The 18,284-nt window shown below is 43.7% G+C and overlaps 1 protein-coding gene across 6 annotated transcripts in view; it reads left to right on the forward strand.

The window, feature by feature from the left end:
• RBL2 (RB transcriptional corepressor like 2) overlaps nt 1–18,284 on the forward strand; it is a 122,047-nt gene that overhangs the window by 42,673 nt on the left and 61,090 nt on the right. For 3 of the 6 annotated variants that reach the window (XM_023209935.2, XM_023209937.2, XM_023209936.1), the window contains exon 1: nt 16,594–16,928. The exons of 1 other annotated variant lie outside the window; for it this stretch is intronic. In XM_023209935.2, the coding sequence (XP_023065703.1) occupies nt 16,689–16,928 (240 nt within the window). In that variant the 5' untranslated portion in view covers nt 16,594–16,688. Of the gene's footprint in view, nt 1–12,592; nt 12,621–13,185; nt 13,225–13,470; nt 13,578–16,593; nt 16,929–17,753; nt 17,875–18,284 lie in introns of those variants that run through there. 2 more of the 6 variants (XM_023209938.1, XM_023209939.1) reach the window with 2 other exon arrangements.

An 18,284-nucleotide genomic window follows, 5' to 3' on the forward strand; every position in this document is an offset into this window, starting at 1 on the left:
CGACAGAGCGAGACTCCAAAAAAAAAAAAAAAAAAAAAAAAAAAAAAGTTTCTTACCTACATTGGGTCTTCATCTTTTATCTATCAAAGTATAAAATTACTCAAGTATAAGGCTGACTGCAAAATCCTTCACAAATAAAACTATACCCTATAAATGCACATAATAGACCCACTTTTCATTTCTGTTGTTCATAGAGGCATAAACAAGGAAAAATATTCTAAGATAAGAGTCTTATTGTGTCCGGAATTGGTGGGTTCTTGGTCTCGTTGACCTCGAGAATGAGGCCTAGGAGACGCCATGAGCGAGCGAGGGCTGCTAGCATGTTGTCACCTCTCAATCCCCTCTCTAAACAGGACACCCCAACTGCTGTTGGGAATTTGGCCAGTGACTGCTCTAGCTACTTCCTGCTGGATAGGGGTGAAGAAGTGGCCCTGCAGTTGTAGTGTCCTCCAGAGGGGAACTCTTTAGGCCAATGGAAGGGCCAGTGGGTCAGTCCAGGGGTCCCTGGTAGAAGTTTTTAGTTGAGCTCATTTGGGGTTCCATTTGTAAGACCATCTGTAGCTTGATGGCCTTGATTCTAGAGGAAACAAATTTGACAAGAAGTTTAAAAATATAGGGTCCAAAAGCAAGTAACAGCAAGATGGCTGCCACGGGATCTAGAAAGGGGAGAAGTCATGTTGCCCAACTCCAGAGGTTGGTATGAGTTTGAAAGCCATTGTCTGATTTCAAAAGTCTTTTCCTGTAAATGCTGGGCATTTATCTCGTAGTATCCCTGACTGGTTTGTGTAAAAACAACACTCTTCCCATAAGAAGGTGCAGAGTTCTCCTTTCTCAGCAGTGAGGGGGTCTAGGCCTCAGCGGTTTTGGAGAGTCACTGCTGCTAAAGAGTCTATTTGGGATTGTAGAGTAAGGATAGATTTCATTATTTCTTGCAGACTCTCTGAGGAAGCCTTTGAGAGTGTGTGGTAGTAGGATAATGCATGCTACACTGTTAACTTTTAGCAAACTTTACTTTTGTTGAACACCGTGTAAGTTTGGGATTTTAATTTTTCTTTGCTATTAATAAAACATCGTTCAGTCCATATTAACTTAGAATTGGTATAGATGGTTCCTTCCTGATTCTGTAAGTACTTTAAGATTTGGCTGAGTGCAAACAACTCGCATGTTTGTATGGTAATTAATTAAGATTTAGATCCCCTGTTAGGAAACCTGCTGGGTCAAGGATTTTTGATAGGAAGGCTATGGGTTCTCAGTGGCCTCAGTACTTTAGGGGTATGCCCTTGTTTGCACTGACAACAAGGTGGTATTGGAGTGTTATAGAGAAGACCTTCAATTATCAATTGTAGGTTTTAAAGTTACCCTGGCTTTTAAAGTAATAGGGTACACTGTTTTTTCTTTACTACTTCTATCTCTCTGTTTCTCTCCCTTTGGCTTCTTCTTTGTCTGTCTCTTTCTCTCTTTCCTTCTTTGACTTTCTGTCTCTGTCTCTTTCTCTCTCTATCTCTTTGACTTTGTCTATTTCTTTCTTTCTCTCTGACTCCCTCTTTGTCTGTCTCTTCCTCTCGCTGTCTCTCTCTCTCTCATTTTCTGTATTTCTCTCTTACCTTTCTGCTGGTCTTTCCCTGCCTGTGCCAGCTGCGTATGCTGCTGTTCTCCACTCTCCTTCTCCTTTTGATGGCTTTGGCAGTGTAAGACTGCCACCTCCTTGGGTTTTTGCACTGCGTCCAATAGCTCCATGGTTTCCTTGTGATATTTAATGGAAGTTCCCCCAGAGGTTAGGAACTCCCTTTCTTTCCGTATTGCAGCATGGGCATTTAGGATTAGATAAGCATACTTGCTATCTGTATACACATTTATTCTTTTTCCCTTTCCCAGTTCTAAGGCTCAGGTAAGTGCTACTAGTTCTGCTAACTTGGTGCTGGTCCCTGGGGGAAGAGGCTTACTTTCAAATACCGTTACATCACTAACTATGGCATAACCTGCTCTTCGTATCCCATTCTTCACCAATGAACTTCCATTGCTGTATAGGTTAAGGTCAGGATTAGCTAAGGGGACTTCTAAGAGATCATCTCAGGCGGCATAAGTCTGAACTATAATTTGTTGGCAGTCATACTCAATTGGTCCCCCATCCTCTGGGAGAAAAGTGGCAGGGTTGAGGATCACACACATATGTATTTGAAGCATCGGTCCCTCAAAGAGTAGTGCCTGGTATCTAAGTAGGTGGTTGTCTGATAGTCATAAACTTCCTTTGGCACCTAGTATGCCATTCACATCATGAGTAGTCCAGACAGTGAGATCCTTTCCTTGTATTATTTTGATAGCCTCTGACACTAAGACGGCCACCACCACAGCTACCCATAAAAAGTGAGGCCAGCCTTTTGCTACTACATCAATTTCCTTACTTAGGTATGCCACTGGTTGTGGGGTTGTCCCATGAGTCTGAGTAAGGACTCCAAGAGCTATCCCTGCTCTCTCTGTGATGTATAAAGAGAAGTTTTGTCCTGTGGGAAGACTTAAAGCTGGAGCTTGTACTAGGGCCTGCTTTAAGGTTTTGAAGGCTGTTTCTGCCTCTAGTTCCCATTCTACAAGATAAGTATGTGCCCTTTGGGTCTCCTTGATTGGAGTATAGAGGGGCCTGGCTATCTTGCTGTATCCAGGGATCCATAGTTGACAAAACCAGTGATTCCAAGGAACCCCTGCAATTGTTTTAATGTCTTAGTGCAAGGATAAGCCAGTATAGGCTGTTCCGTTCCTTGCTGTGGGCCCTGGTCCCTCTGGCTAACATTAGACCTAGATATTTGACCTGCTGTAGGCAAAGCTGGGCCTTCGACCTAGACACCTTGTACCCTTGATTAGCTGGAAAGTTCAAGAGATCTAGAGTATCCTGCTGGCTCAGGGCTTCTGAACTGGTAGCCAAAAGTAAGTCATCCACATACTGAAGGACCAGAGTGCCTGGACTTGAGAAGTGGCCTAGATCTTGGGCCAGTGCCTGACCAAACAGGTGAGGGCTATCCCTAAACCCTTGGGGCAAGACTGTCCATGTAAGTTGGGACGTGTGGTCTGTGGGATCCTCAAATCAAAGAGAAACTGGGAGTCAGAGGGCAGGGGAATACAGAAGAAGGCATACTTGAGGTCCAGAACAGTGAACCATTCTGCTTCCTCTGGTATTTGAGAGAGCAGGGTATAGGGGTTGGGTACAACTGGATATAGAGGAATTACTGCCTCATTGATGAGTCTAAGAGCTTGCACTAGTCTCCACTGACTGTTTGGTTTTTGTACTCCTAGAATTGGAGTGTTGCAGAGAATGCTGCATTTCCTTACTAAGACTTAAGCTTTTAGGTGTTTAACAATATCCTGTAATCCTTTATGAGCTTCAGGCCTTAAGGGATACTGCATTTGATAAGGAAAAGTGGTGAGGTCTTTTAGCCTGATTTGGACTGGGCAAGCATTTTTTGCCCTTCCAAATTGTCCTTCCAATGCCCAGACTTCAGGGTTGATTCTCTCATCAAATAGAGGACAGCAAATGGGTAACTTGTTCCCCATATTCATGTAGATAATAGCTCTAGCTTTGGCTAATATATCCCTCCCTAGTAAGGGTATGGGACTTTCAGGCATAACAAGAAAGGCATTCGAAAAGAGCAAAGTCTCCCAAATTACAACTGAGAAGGTGGGAGAAATACCTGGTTACAGACTGTCCCAGGATTCCTCGGATGGTAACAGACCTTGAGGACAGCCGTTCAGGACAGGAGATTAACACTGAGAAGGCCGCACCAGTGTCCAGGAGGAAGTCAATTTCCTGGACATCGATGGTTAAACATACCCAGAGCACAGTGAGGGTGATGACATGAGCTGGCGCTTGCCCTGGGCACCCTTGGTACTGTTGTTGGATCATCTAGTTGGGGGCTTCTGACCCAGAGAACCTTTGTCTTTTGGGGCAGCGCACCTTCCAGCAATTGCCTTGGCATAGCGGACATGGACGAGGGGGTGGCTTGTTTCTCATTGGACAATCTTCTTTAAAGTGTCCTTGTAAACCACACTGATAACAAGCCCCACTAGGTGATTGGCCTGCTCCATTTTCCATCCTCTCTGAACCACCAAGGTTTGTCTGAGGGCCATGACTAAGGCTGCAGCCTTTCTCTGATCTTGCTTTTCCTTTTGGGCTAGTTCCTCTTGGTCCCTATTATAGAACACTGAGGTTGCCAGGTTTAATAATGCCTCCAGATTTTGTTCAGGGCCCAGGGCTTGCTTTTGCTTTTGAAGCTTTCTCCTGATACCTGCAGCTGATTGGGTAATAAACTTATGTTTTAGAATCATTGACCCTCAAGTGATTCAGGTGACAGGGGAGTATATTTTCTTAAGGCTTCCCGTAGCGGCTCGAGGAAGGCAGAAGGATTTTCTTCCTTTGCCTGAGTTATGGTGGACATCATTGAATAATTCATGGGCTTTTTCCTAATTCTCCTTAGTCCTTCTAGAACACAGGTCAACAGATGTTTACAACTCCAATCCCCATGATTTGAGTCAAGGTCCAGGTGGGGATCCATACTGGGGATGGCTTGCTGACCAATAGGGAATTTATCCCTTTCTTTGGCTGTCATTCTATCATTTACTTGACTAAGATACCAGGTATCTCCAAACTCTCGGGCTGAAGCTGAAGCTGCATTCTTTTCATTAAGCACCAGGATTTGATCTAACAGTAGCATGACATCTCTCCAAGCGAGGTAGAAGGTTTGCAGTACACTCTGTAGGACATCTATGTACCTATCAGGATCATCTGAAAACTTCCCCAGGTCTGCCTTGATCTGCTTGAAATCAGAGAGGGAGAAGAGGACATGTGCCTGGGTTGGGGCAAATTCCCCTCCCCCTATTCCCCTCCCCCTATGGCTTGAAGGGGACCTAACCAATAGCCCAGGGATTTTTGTGGTCCTTCGAAGATTTCTTTTCTTATTTTATTCTGGGTAGGGGAGATTAGAGGAGGCTTATCATTAATTGGAAGGGGAGCTATAGGGAGGCTAGGATATGGGGGTAAGCTGAGAGGTCCTCCTGTGGGATGTAAATTGCAAGCTTTGCATAGTTGTGTATTCTCCTTCAGTGAAAAGAAAGCTTGGACATAAGGTATTTCACTCCATTTGCCTTCCCTATTACAGAAAAGGTCAAACTACAGGATACTTTGTAATTTATACTTCCCTTGGGTGGCCATTTTTCCCCATCAGAGAGAGAATATTGGGGCCAGGCTATAGTGCAGAAAAAATGAGCCACCTCTTTTTCAGGTTTTGTGGGTCAAATTGGTCTCAATGGCTTAGGATGCATTTCAAGGGTGAGCCTGTTGATGCCTGAGTGTTTCCCACCTGAAGGACAAAACTGCCCATGGTTTTGGCTTGTTTTGTTTCTCCCCCTCCCAAGAACCCACAGCGGTCCCTGGACCCTGCTGATCAGAATAGTTGTGCTCACTGATGCAGCAGCAGAAACACTAGTTTTCCCCCTAGACCACAAGGAGGCCCGAGGAAGGTCAGATTTAGTGGCCCTTACTGATGCATTCTCAAAAACCTGTTAGAATCCTAAGCATTATCTTGTTAGTATTGGGACCTTACCTATGTCCTATAAAGATGTTATGCTCCAAAAATGAAGTGGACAGCCATACCCTGAGGGAGGGGAGGGATCTCCAGGGTCGGAAGAGTGACACCTTTTGTCCTCACTTATATGAATAGGAAGGATACAATTTCTGAGGCTCCCCATATCCTAGCTTCAGTAATAGCTTTTGTTAGACCTTTTAGTCTGAGGAGGGATCCTAAAATTCCAGATAGTCCCCGCTATGATGGGGCTTTGGGCAAAAATTATGTGTTTCTGATTGGTAAGCCCGGGTGCCTAAAGAAGGGAACAGATTCCTAGAGTTTATACTAGAAGTCATTCTTACAGGAAAAACTAGAAAAGCACCAGAGACAGGGAGTGGTTTTCAGAAGTGGGGCTAGCGTCAGAGAAAAGAGGCAAGAGGAAGTTTGTCTGGCAGGCATTAGGACCCGGGGGCAAGGGTCAGGATAGATAGGATAGATGGGTGAGTCTCACTTGGGAGACAAGCCTTTGACAGTTCCACTCATGGCTGCAGGGTCAACCAACTTGTTGTCGGGACCCCAGAGCTGAATGACTTTCCTCTCTGTCGACCCTTGGCTCAGCCCAGAAGTACAGGAAAAGCAGAAGCTGGTTCCAGGCAAACCAATGCTTCCAACTCCGAAGCCCTTTCCCAGAAAGTCTCACACCCATGTGTTTAGTCTGGTGGCTGTGCTAGTTGCTTTTAACTGGCTGACAGGTGCCTGTATTTAGCCCCTGAATTCTAAGGAAAAATAGGACAGAATAGCAAGCAAAAGGGGTCCGATGGTAGTCACCGCTTGGCAATACATGGTAGTCTCACTGCTTGGCGATAGGTGATTGTCTCATTTGGGTCGCCAAAATGTGTCCAGAATTGGTGGGTTCTTGGTCTCGCTGACTTCAAGAATGAAGCTGCAGACCCTCACAGTGAGTGTTACAGTTCTTAAAGATGGTGTGTCTGGAGTTTGTTCCTTCAGATGTTCAGATGCGTCCAGAGTTTCTTCCTTCTGGTGGGTTCGTGGTCTCGCTGGCCTCAGGAGTGAAGCTGCAGACCTTCGCGGTGAGTGTTACAGCTCATAAAGGCAGCATGGACCCAAAGAGTGAGCAGCAGCAAGATTTATTGCAAAGAGTGAAAGAAAAAAGCTTCCACAGCGTGGAAGGGGACCTGAGCGGGTTGCTGCTGCTGGCTCAGGTGACCTGCTTTTATTCCCTTATCTGACCCACCCACATCCTGCTGATTGGTCCATTTTACAGAGAGTTGATTGGTCCATTTTGACAGAGTACTGATTGGTGCATTTACAAACCTTTAGCTCGAGACAGAGTGCTGATTGGTGCATTTACAATCCTTTAGCTAGACAAAAGTTCTCCAAGTCCCCACCTGATTAGCCAGACACAGAGCGCTGATTGGTGCATTTACAAACCTTTAGCTAGACAAAGAGTACTGATTGGTGCATTTACAAACCTTTAGCTAGACAAAGAGTGCTGATTGGTGCATTTGCAATCCTTTAGCTAGACAGAAAAGTTCTCCAAGTCCCCACCCATCCCAGAAGCCCAACCAGCTTCACCTATCACTGGCACTCGCCATGGGACTTTGCGGTACCTAGCCTGGGCACTCCGGCAGCCCAGAGGGAGCTTGTCCCAGACAACCAAGACGAAAAGAGGGGAAGTGAGAAAGAGATGGAGACCTGCCAGCGTGGCCAGCTGAGTGTGGGGCCCAGCTTCTGTGAATCCTTTCACGACTTATACAGAACATCTATGACATGCTTGGACTTTCTGACTTATCCTAAACGTCCCTCTTTTTAAACAACCAGTCATTTTACTTTAGGACAAGAATTTACCATACCAGATCCTTTTTTGTATAAAATTTATTTTCTTTATAACCTTCTTGCATAGTTAGGGGCATGGCTAATTTCCTATATCCCCAGGCCTTATTTAGAATGTAATATCTCCAAAATAAATTGAATGATTCTTTTAAAGTTAAAGCAGTTTATGATCTTAAAGCATTTAGCACATCTAATATCTGACCTGCATATTTTAGACTAATGTCCTTATTTTATTAATAATCTTTAAAGCTATTTTTCCTAAAGATTACTAAAGTTACATGAACTAAAAGGCATTAACATTTTTATTTTTCTTTTAAAACATTTAAGTGCTTATTTTTGCTTAAGCCAATTAATTAGCTTTTATATAAACAAACACACAACACACACAACACATATATAACTACACAGACAGAAGAAGATTACTACAGTAGTTGTAATATTTTTTTATTTGCCAGTTTTTTAGTTTTTTAATTGGTTATTGGCTTTAGGGTGGAGTCCTCAGAAGAACAGAGCCCAGAAAGGGTCTCTGGTGCCTCCTGTTTTTCCCATGGTGTCCCAAGCTATTAGATCTTGAATATCTACTTTTAATTAATCTGACTTTTAACCATAGCACATTTAATAAAGTTATTTTAAATTTTTAAAATTTCTTTTTACCCAGCTTTAGCCAGGTAAAATGGCCAATATTTCTGGCTTTTAAACTTTACCAAAAGTAACCTCATAGGTGCTCTGAGAAAGGAAAATTCAAGACAGTTCATGGAGGGGAAGAAAATTAAAAATGCAAAGGTCACCCGAATATGAATCAGAAAGGCTCATCCCATAAGCTAGGCGTTGAACCAGGCCACCAATGTGAAAAGAGAAAGCACAGCCACATGGTTACAAGGTCCAGCTCCCAAGGACATACAAGACGAAAAGGAAACCTCATTCAGTTTGCTAGGGCATCTTGAACAGTGGGCTTATGGGGGTCCTAGGTACCCTTCTTTTATGACAGAATGATACAGAAAGACACAAACCACACTAGATTCACTACAGCTTAAGACCAGCCTCAGAATTCTTTTTTGTATTAATTAAAACTTTACAGAGGAGATAAGCAGTGATTTTTACTGTTCATGTAACCAGTTTGCACAGAGAAAAAGAGGAAGAAAAGCCAGAAATCTGGTAAGAAATTATTACCCTTTGCCAGCATGCCAGGCTACTGGGGTTGTTGTCCCTAAGTGTGGCCCTAGTGACCCAACATCATTGCCCTGGGGGCCAAACCACATCATGAAGGACAATTATTATTACTTTTTGTTCTGGTCGGAGCAAAATGCATATGATAAAACATAGACATTATCCACTCCTTAACCCCCAGTATAAAACTGACAAGGCTTAAATATGCCCTCAGATGAGCCCTGTTATCTTTAATCCCATCTCCAACTAGGAGTTTCAACATGTGGTCTCCGGGCAAGGTGGTTGCCCTGAGTAATAGAAAAGATAAGAAAGGGAAAGGAGAGAGGAAACCATGGCCTATGGCAGGGTGGGGAAGGTGAAGAGCTTAGGGAGGTCAGAGAAAGACCCAACCATTGCAGCAACACTGAAAAGTTCAGGTGGCTCCTTTTCAGTAGTGAAAGGATCTTTTTTTAGCAGTACCATCAGCTCTTAAGTTTCCCTGGTGGGGAGGAAAAAGTTCCCCACGTCTCATGGTTCTGTACATGCCTAATCCTGTTATTATCCATAGCCATCAGCAAAAAGTGTAAGACAGATTAATCCAAATAGCAGGTAACATCCCATAGTGGCAATCCCATTCTTAGCCAAAAGAGACTTTGCTGAGAGCAATCCTCATTTTTAAATATACTTCATTTTTAAATATAGTCATTTTTAAATTACTTCAGAGTATATTTAAATGTATACTTCAATGTGTTGTTGTTCATTTGAAATATTCCCCTGTAAGTTACCTTTAGTAAGATTTTGCCATTTCTGTAAGACTTCATTGCCTTCCAGGCCTAATGTATAAGCCAAAAGGAACTCAGTTTTCCAGAAATTAAGGGTCGCATTTTTACCTAAAATATTGGCTTTACTCTCAGGTTCTCTTGGTTAACTTAGCCAACAACTTTTTCCTACCTAAGCATGCAAGAAAAATGAAACAAAGGGGTAGAACACAAAAATCCCAGTGAATTTTTAAAAGCCAAATTTTATAATTTAATGAAAAATTTTAGATGTTAAAATATGCCAGGAGGTAATTCATTAGGAAAACATGACCAAAAAGTTTGTAGACCACTTGTTTTATTGTATAAAATATTTATGTGTGGTTTCACAATTATGCCATTTATTTTAAGGTGATATATACAGTTAGCCCTCCATATCTGTGGATTGCACAACCACAGATTCAACCAATCATGGACCAAAAATATTTGAAAAAAAAATACTAAATACAATTAAAAAATAAAATACAAGCTGGGTGTGGTGGCTCATGCCTGTAATCCTAGCCCTTTGGGAGGCCGAGGCAGGCAATCACTTGAGCTCAGGAATTTGAGACCAGCCTGGCCAACATGGTGAAACCCTATCGCTACTAAAAATACACCGGGCATGGTGGTGGGTGCCTGTAGTCCCAGCTACTTGGGAGGCTGAGGCAGGAGAATCCCTTGAACCCAGGAGGCGAAGGTTGCAGTGAGCTGAGATCGCACCATTGCACTCCAGCCTGGGTGACACAGTGAGACTCTGTCTCAAAAAAATAAAAAAATAAATAAACACAAATAAAACAATACAGCATAACAACTATTTACCCAGCATTTACATTGTATTAGGTATTATAAGTAATCTAGAAATAACTTAAAGTACATAGGAGGATATGAGTAGGTTATATGCAAATACTATGCTATTTTATATGAGGCTTGAGCAATCTTGGATTTTGGTATCCTTAGGGTCCTGGAACCAATCTCCTGCAGATACTGGGGATGACTTTATAATGCAAAGGAAAAATTCATTTTTAGATGACTGACACATATGTTATTTGGCATTCTGTTGTGCTATCAGATCACAACATGAGTAAGAATTTTACATCCACAAATTTGAGGCTTCAATAAGAACAAGATATATCTTGATTATAATCAGTCACTTATTCAACAAGTGTTATGGCGAGTCAACTCCACGTTCGGCCCCATATTGGGCACTGCAGTTATAGCCCAGAACCAAACACCACTTCTCATAATCTCATAGTACTTAAAGCATAGGGAAGAAAATAGACATGAAATAGTTAAACATGTAAATAATTTATTATGGTTATAATAAGCATCATGAGAGTATTCAATAGAAATACCAGAGAGACATTTAAGGTTGTACCTGACTGTTGGAAAAGAGTGATGGAAAAAGGGGTGGGGCAAGTGTGGGAGTGCAATTTTCAGTGAGGATAAAGGGGCAAGAGGGAGGGAACTCATGGTATGGAAGGGGTAGACTTTGTGCCAAGAGCAGCAAGGAAACCAGATAAGTAGGGGAAGACATGGTCAGATTTGTGTATTAAGATAGCCATTCCTGCTTCTGGGAGGACAAGGAGGTAAGATAAGGGAAAGAATTGTTGGGTTAGCATAGTCTAGGACTCTTATTTTGAAACCATCTTGCAAAAATTATGACAGTGAGAAAATGACGATGGTGCAAGAGACCTCACGTAACCATCTCATCTTGTCTTTAAACTCCAAACTGCCCTTGCTCATTTCTGGGCATAGGCCAAGCTAACTATAGGAGGGATTTAGTTTATAGTTTAATTTGAAACAAAAATAATAACAGCTCTTTCCTGAAACAAACCCCCTCCTTGCCTAGAAACAAGACTGCCTTTGTAGAACTAACAAATTAGCCCTAAAATTAGAAATTATGATTTAGGGGTCTTGCAGCCAGAGGCTACAAGATTCCTAACCTCCCCAATTGCTCCTAGGGATAACATCACTGATGTAAAACCTAAGATTGGTGTTTGAGATATTTTTAGACCCTGCATTCTGATGGAGCAGCTGGCACTACCCAGATGAGTAATCTGGCTCAACTAGTTCTGCAATCCCACCCAGGAACAGAAGACAGCAGAAAGAACCTGCTTAGACTCTCTGTGATTTCATCCCCAACTCCACCAGTGTTCCCACTCCCTAGACCCCTGCCCAGAAGATTATCCTTAAAAAACCCTACTCTTCAAATTTTCAAGGAGACCGATTTGAGTCATACAACTCCAGTCTCCCATTTAGCTGGCTGTGCGTGTATTAAACTCTTTCTCTATTGCAATTCCCCTGTCTTGATAAATCAGTTCTGTCTGGGCAGCAGGCCAGAAAAACTCACTGGGGAGTTACAATTTCAACTCCTAGCATCTTGCTCAAAAACTAAGATGAATCAGTTAACTTCCACGATCAAAAATGGCTGTGACTTAAAATCTCTTTCTTTGAAGGAATGTTAATGTCAAACATCATTTTTTGTCCCACATATTTCAGTTGGGCAGGGCTCAGTGGGAAGGTTCATCTCTGTTGTATCAGCTGGGGCAATTTGACTGAAGGCTGGAGGATCTGCTTCTGCTTCCAAACTGGCTCATTCAACACAGCTGAGGGCCAAAGGCCTTGGGTCTAATCCATGTGGTGATAACTGCAGAATTCTTGGCACATAAGACTCCTTCCAAACCTCTGCACTTAAGAGATGACCATATCTCATGAGCAAAAGAAAAGAAAAGAAAAAAGAGAGAGAGAGAGAGGATTAAATTTTTGCATTGCTTCTGGGAGCTTAGGGTCAATTCTTTGGAATGATCCCGGGCTTCCTGCCCCCACCCTCCCATTGAAATCATCAGGAAGAATAGGGGTTCTGTCTTCCAGTCTGTGTAGGGGACAGTAGCCTGATTTTCATAGTTACTGGCTAGTCGACACAACTAGCCTAGTGACATTAACATTGACCCACGCTTTGTAATTTTTTACTCAAGCTCTGCTCTCTCCCCCTCCTCCTTTACTCTTTCTTTAAAAGACCCAGTCACATCTATAAAAATTGGAATGAAGCTCAGCTCTTCCCCTGCTGTCTGTCAGTAGTTACTGAGTAAAATCTGTTTTCCACACTTTAACTAACGTTTGGCTTTGTTTATATTTGACAATAGCTGATAACGTTTGGCTTTGTTTATATTTGACAATAGGTGACCTGGTCTTTCCCACAGTATTTTGGCTGCGTTCAAAGGGTGAATGAAGAATGACTGAGAGAATGAGAGACAGAGAGAGCACATGTGCCAGTCAGGTGAAAGACCTCTCACATTTTATGACTAAGCTTCATAAGTCAAATAATAACCTCAAGGAAATTTAACTTCCCCATATCAGAGGTGTCCAAACCAGAGTGACTCCATCTTGAGTGAGGGCTAGGAAAAATGGGACTGGGACTTGCTGGGCTGCATTCCCAGAAATTTAGGTATTCCTAGCCTCTAGATGTTTGTAGTTAAGGGAACACATTGATAACATTTACTAAACAGACCCAGACTTAGGAGTGTCCTGATATCCTGATATCTTGAGAATAGAAGCATTCCTAATTTTGCTTTAAAGATAATGATATCAATTCTTGCAAAATATAGTAATTAGGAAGATTAATCCTTTATCACAAATCCTTGTAGCAGAGCATATCTCCTCATGATCTTTTTAAATCCTATATATAAACAAGTATTGTACCTAGGGTGGACGCATTCCTCCTTTTACTTTCGGGAACGTCCTACTCTCTATGGAGTAATAACTGTTCTCTCATCATTTTACTTTCTTAATAAACTTGCTTTTGCTTTGCACTGTGGACTCACCCTGAATTCATCTTGCATGAGATCCGAGAACTGTCTCTTCTGGATGGGGACCCCTTTCAGGTAATACTCATACCTCCATCCCACCCCCATTCTAAAAGGCTTTGAAAACATTGGTATTAACAAGCAAAGGATATTTTAATAAAATACTTATTTGATGGTTTATTGCCACCAATTTTACTTACATTGCAATAATTATTTAAATTACATTTTTACTAAAAATAGTGAAGATAATTTCACATCATTTATTTAAGTTAAATGATTTGAAATTAAACTTTAATGTTAAAACAATTTTAATTTTTCTCTTAGTTGCTAAAAGAAAACCTTTGGACAAGTTAACAGTTTATTTAAGCAAAGAACAATTCATGAATTGGGCAGCACTTAAAACAAGAGATTCAGAGAGCTTCACCCTGCAGGTAAGCAGTAAGCTTTAATAGAAAACTAAAACAATTACTTGATTGGCTACAGCTGGGTGTTTGCCTTATTTTGGTGTGCAAGCTGGGCTCAGTGGCTCATGCCTGGAATCCCAGCACTTTGGAAGGCCGAGGCAGGTGGATCATTTGAGGTCAGGAGTTCAAGACCAGCATGGCCAATGTGGTGAAACCCCTGTCTACTAAAAATACAAAAATTAGTCGGTTTTGGTGGTGGGCTCCTGTAATCCCAGCCACTCTGGAGGCTGTGGCAGGAGAACCGCTTGAACCCAGAAGGCAGAGTTTGCAGTGAGCCGAGATTGCATCATTGCACTCCAGCCTGAGTGACAAGGCAAGACTCTGTCACCAAAAAAAAAAAAAAAAAAAAGAAAGGAAAATCCCTAATTAGAGGTTAGTTGGCAGGTTAGTTGGCAGTTTCTGATTGGTTAAGCTTAAGTTTTGTTTTACTGTTATCTTACTGTTTACATTGAATTCTGGTTTGCTTACATACAAGCTCCAGCTACAGAGACAGATGAGATATCAGGCTCATGGCCTTCTTATTTGCTTTGACATAGTAAAGTGTTGATAATGATTTCCAAAGGAAGCAATATCATTATTTTAAAATCAATATCCCCAGTGTATATACAGGTAAAATACTAAGATTTTAATAAACTTACTATTTATTTATTTATTTATTGAAATGGAGTTGTTTTGTCGCCTAGGCTGGAGTGCAGTGGCATGATCCTAGCTAACTGCAGCCTTTGCCTACTGGGTTCCAGCAATTCTGCCTCAGCTTCCTGAGTAACTGGGATTACTGGTGCCAGCCACCACTCCTAGCTAATTTTTTGTATTTTTAGTAGAAATGGGGTTTCACCATGTTTGCCAAGCTAGTCTTAAACTCCTAACCTTAAATGATCTGCCCAACTTGGCCTCCCAAAGTGTAGGGATTACAGGCATGAGCCACCGCGCCTTGCCAAATTATTTATTATTTATTATTTTTTTTGAGACAGGGTCTCACTCTGTTGCCTAGGCTGTAGTGGCATGGTCACAGTTCACTGCAGCCTCCCCAGGCTTAGGCAATCCTTCCACCTCAGTCTCCCAAGTAGCTAGGACTACAGGTGTGTACCACCACATTGGGTTAATTTTTCTATTTTTCGTAGAGCCAGGGTTTCACCATGTCGCCCAGACTGGTTTTGAACTCCTGTACTCAAGCAGTCCAGCCACCTTGGCCTCCCAAAGTGCTGGGCATTGTGAGCTCCAACGCCCAGCATATGTACTTATTTTCAGATACTTCTAAACCATTTGTGTTCACCTTCTGTTCTTGCCCCATCCTTGAGACTCATCACTTAGCCAATTCCAAAAGCATTGCTGATTACTGTGAATTTTACTAAGGTTTTCTTAAGAGGGTTTCAAATTGTTCCCGAAATATCCTGTTACCTGTCTCTACCTGATTTTCTCCTATCTTCAGGGTTCCATTTCCTGTCCTCCCGCCTGTCATTATACATTCCATAAGGCCCTGCTTTTGTCCCAGCAGTTTTCCCTCTGTCAGTTTACATACCCCACCAAGCAAAAGAAAAATAGCAAAACAGTAATGCCTTCTTACAGCTCCTCAATCTGGAAAATGTTTTATATCAAGCTCATTTATAAATCAAGGATTGACAATTTTAAAAATTAAAATAAAGAAAGGAGAATTGGAAATAAAATGAATTGGCCGGGCATGGTGGCTCAAGCCTGTAATTCCAGCACTCTGGGAGGCCGAGGCCGGCAGATCACTTGAGGTCAGGAGTTCGAGACCAGCCTGGCCAACATAATGAAACCCTGCCTCTACTGAAAATATAAAAATTAGCCGGCCGCGGTAGCATGCACCTGTAATCCCAGATATTCAGGAGGCTGAGGCAGGAGAATCGCTTGAACCCGGGAGGGGGAGGTTGCGGTGAGCCAAGATCGTGCCACTGCACTCCAGCCTGGGCGACAGAGCCAGACTCTGTCTCAAATTAAAAAAAAAAAAAAAAAGGAAAAGTTTATTTCACGGAGAGCCAGCTGAAGGGCAGACAGGAGTTTGGTTATTCAAATCAGCCTACCACAAACTTCGGAGACTGGGGTTTTTAAAGAATGACTTGGCGGGTAGGGGACCAGGGAGTGGCGAATGCCAATTTGTCAGGTGGGAGGTGAAATCTTAGGGGGTTGAAGTGGGCTCTTGCTGTCTTCTGTTCCTGAGTGGAACTGTAGAACTGGTTGAGCCAGATTATGGTCTGAGTGGCGCCAGCTCATGCATCGGAATGCGCGGTCTGAAAAGTATCTCCAGCACCAATCTTAGGTTTTACAATAGTGATGTTATCCCTGAGAGCAACTGGGGAGGTTAGGAATCTTGTAGCCTCTGGCTGCAAGACTCCTAAATCATAATTTCTAATCTTGTGGCTAATTTGTTAGTTCTACAAAGGCAGACTGATCCCCAGGCAAGAAGGGGGTTTGTTTTGGGAAAGGGCTGTAAAAATCTTTGCTTCAAAGTGAAACTACAAATTAAATTCCTCCAGTAGTTAGTTGGGTCTTTGCCCGGGAACTAACAAGTGCAGCTCGGAGGTGAGAAGCATGGAGTCATTTAGGTCAGATCCCTTTCACAGTGGTAACTTTCTCACTGTTAGGATTTTTGCAAAGGCAGTTTCGTGAAGGTACACAGACACGCCCTTGCTATTATCCTTGTTTTTTAGATAAGGATATCCAGGCGATGAGGAAGTTTTACTTCTGGGAACAGCCTGGATACGAAACCTTCACACGTCAGTGTCTTTTGGACATTTTCTCGTCAGTACAACCCTGTTGAATGTTCTCACGATGGGGGGGTATGTGCTTAAAATGCGGGGAAGGTGCTTTTATTTCACCCCTGGTGAAACTAGGCGAGCTAATTTTTTTAAAAATGATTTTTGGCCCCCTTGAACCGCCGGTCTGGACTACATTTCCCAGCAGGCCGTGCTCAAGACTACGGGTGCCTGCAGGAGGTCAGCGTCGCTGGCAGCGGCGCAGGCGCGGAGCGGGCGGCGGACGGGCGGGCGCTTCGCGGTTTGAATGGCTGCGGTCGCGGGCCCTCACCTCACCTGAGGTCCGGCTGCCCAGGGGTGCGATATGCCGTCAGGAGGTGACCAGTCGCCGCCGCCCCCGCCTCCCCCTCCGGCGGCGGCAGCCTCGGATGAGGAGGAGGAGGACGACGGCGAGGCGGAGGACGCCGCGCCGCCTAACGAGTCGCCCACCCCTCAGATCCAGCAGCGGTTCGACGAGCTGTGCAGCCGCCTCAACATGGACGAGGCGGCGCGGGCCGAGGCCTGGGACAGCTACCGCAGCATGAGCGAGAGCTACACTCTGGAGGTGCGCTCGCGGGCGGAGGGGCGCTTCCGGCCTAGTCGGCGTGAACCGGTGCCTTCCGAGCCGCGTCGCGCGCCACAAGAGACCTTCGGGCGGGTTGCGGGCTTCCAGCCGGGAGAGGGATGGGGACCCCCTCTGCGCTATTCCTAGGCACTTAGCCGCTCCGAGGGCGAACCTGCTCTCGCCGCGCTTCCCCGCGGCTTCCGAATGGGGAACGCGTTTTGCCCTAAAGTAACACAGGGAAGCTGAGATCGCGCTGGGGTCCCGATGAGGAAGATGGGTGTGTGGCCCGTCTGACCCCCCGCCCGCCTTGTTAGTAGAATGAACTAATGTCGTTGTCAAGACCGTACGGAGAAGGGGAGGGGACTTGCCCTTATTTGCACCGCGATTAACCGGGCTGTGGCACCTGGGTCTCCAGGCGTCTCCGTCTGTTCGCTTCCCCCGTTAACCAAATTTGCCTTTGCCCAGACGTTGCTGGCGTTTGAGTCAACGAGCTGATGCGTTTTGGGCTGTGTTTACGTCTGTGTAAACAAATTAAGACTCATTTTCCCCTAGGCCAGATGAAATGAGCCCTCCGCCGACCTGGGTACAGATACATGCCCCCATTTGTCACTAGGCTCAGGATTGTGGCTACCTCGAGGGCTTTTTGGTCACCCCGGGCATTGCACAGGACTCCTGTTGTTGTCGCGATCCGGGCGTGTTAGGTCGCAGCCTTCCGACAGGGCTTGCATATGAGAAAAATGGCCATTCTAGCCAGTGACTGTCAGCTCTGTAGGCACCTCCCCTTCATGGGCCAATGGGAAATGACACGGAAGTACGGATTGTTTATCAGCTCTTCGACTGGGTGTGTGGCATTTAAACCTGAGGCCATTTAATTTCTCAAGTAGTTTTATAATTATTTTGTATAAAGAGTGGGGCAAATAGGCCCAGGATGCAAAGCCTAACCAAGGTATTATTTAAATATGATGTTTTTGGCTATGTGTACTGATGAGTGAGGTTATTTTTAATTTGTATTTGCATTAATAGCATTTTGATTCAATTACGAGTTCCCTCTTTGAATTGTTATATATGCAGAAGAAAGATAGTGTATGGTGTCTTTAGAACCCGACAGACCTGGGTGACTGAACAATTTACTTAACCGCTGGACAGCTGAGTTTTGTGATCTCTAAACTGGAGATATTTGTGTTTACCTCACAGAGCTGTTCTGAAGATTAAATAAGGCAATAATGTAGTTTCTGGCACATAAAGCACCCATATGGACGGTGCTTTCAAGTTTCCTAAGCTCTTTGTATATTTACATGATCTGGCTGAGTAAGCTATGTTCCTCTCCATCTCTTGGTGCTTTTCTGTAGTCTGGCG

The sequence above is a fragment of the Piliocolobus tephrosceles genome, chromosome 17, assembly GCF_002776525.5.
Source record: "Piliocolobus tephrosceles isolate RC106 chromosome 17, ASM277652v3, whole genome shotgun sequence".
NCBI lineage: Eukaryota > Metazoa > Chordata > Mammalia > Primates > Cercopithecidae > Piliocolobus > Piliocolobus tephrosceles.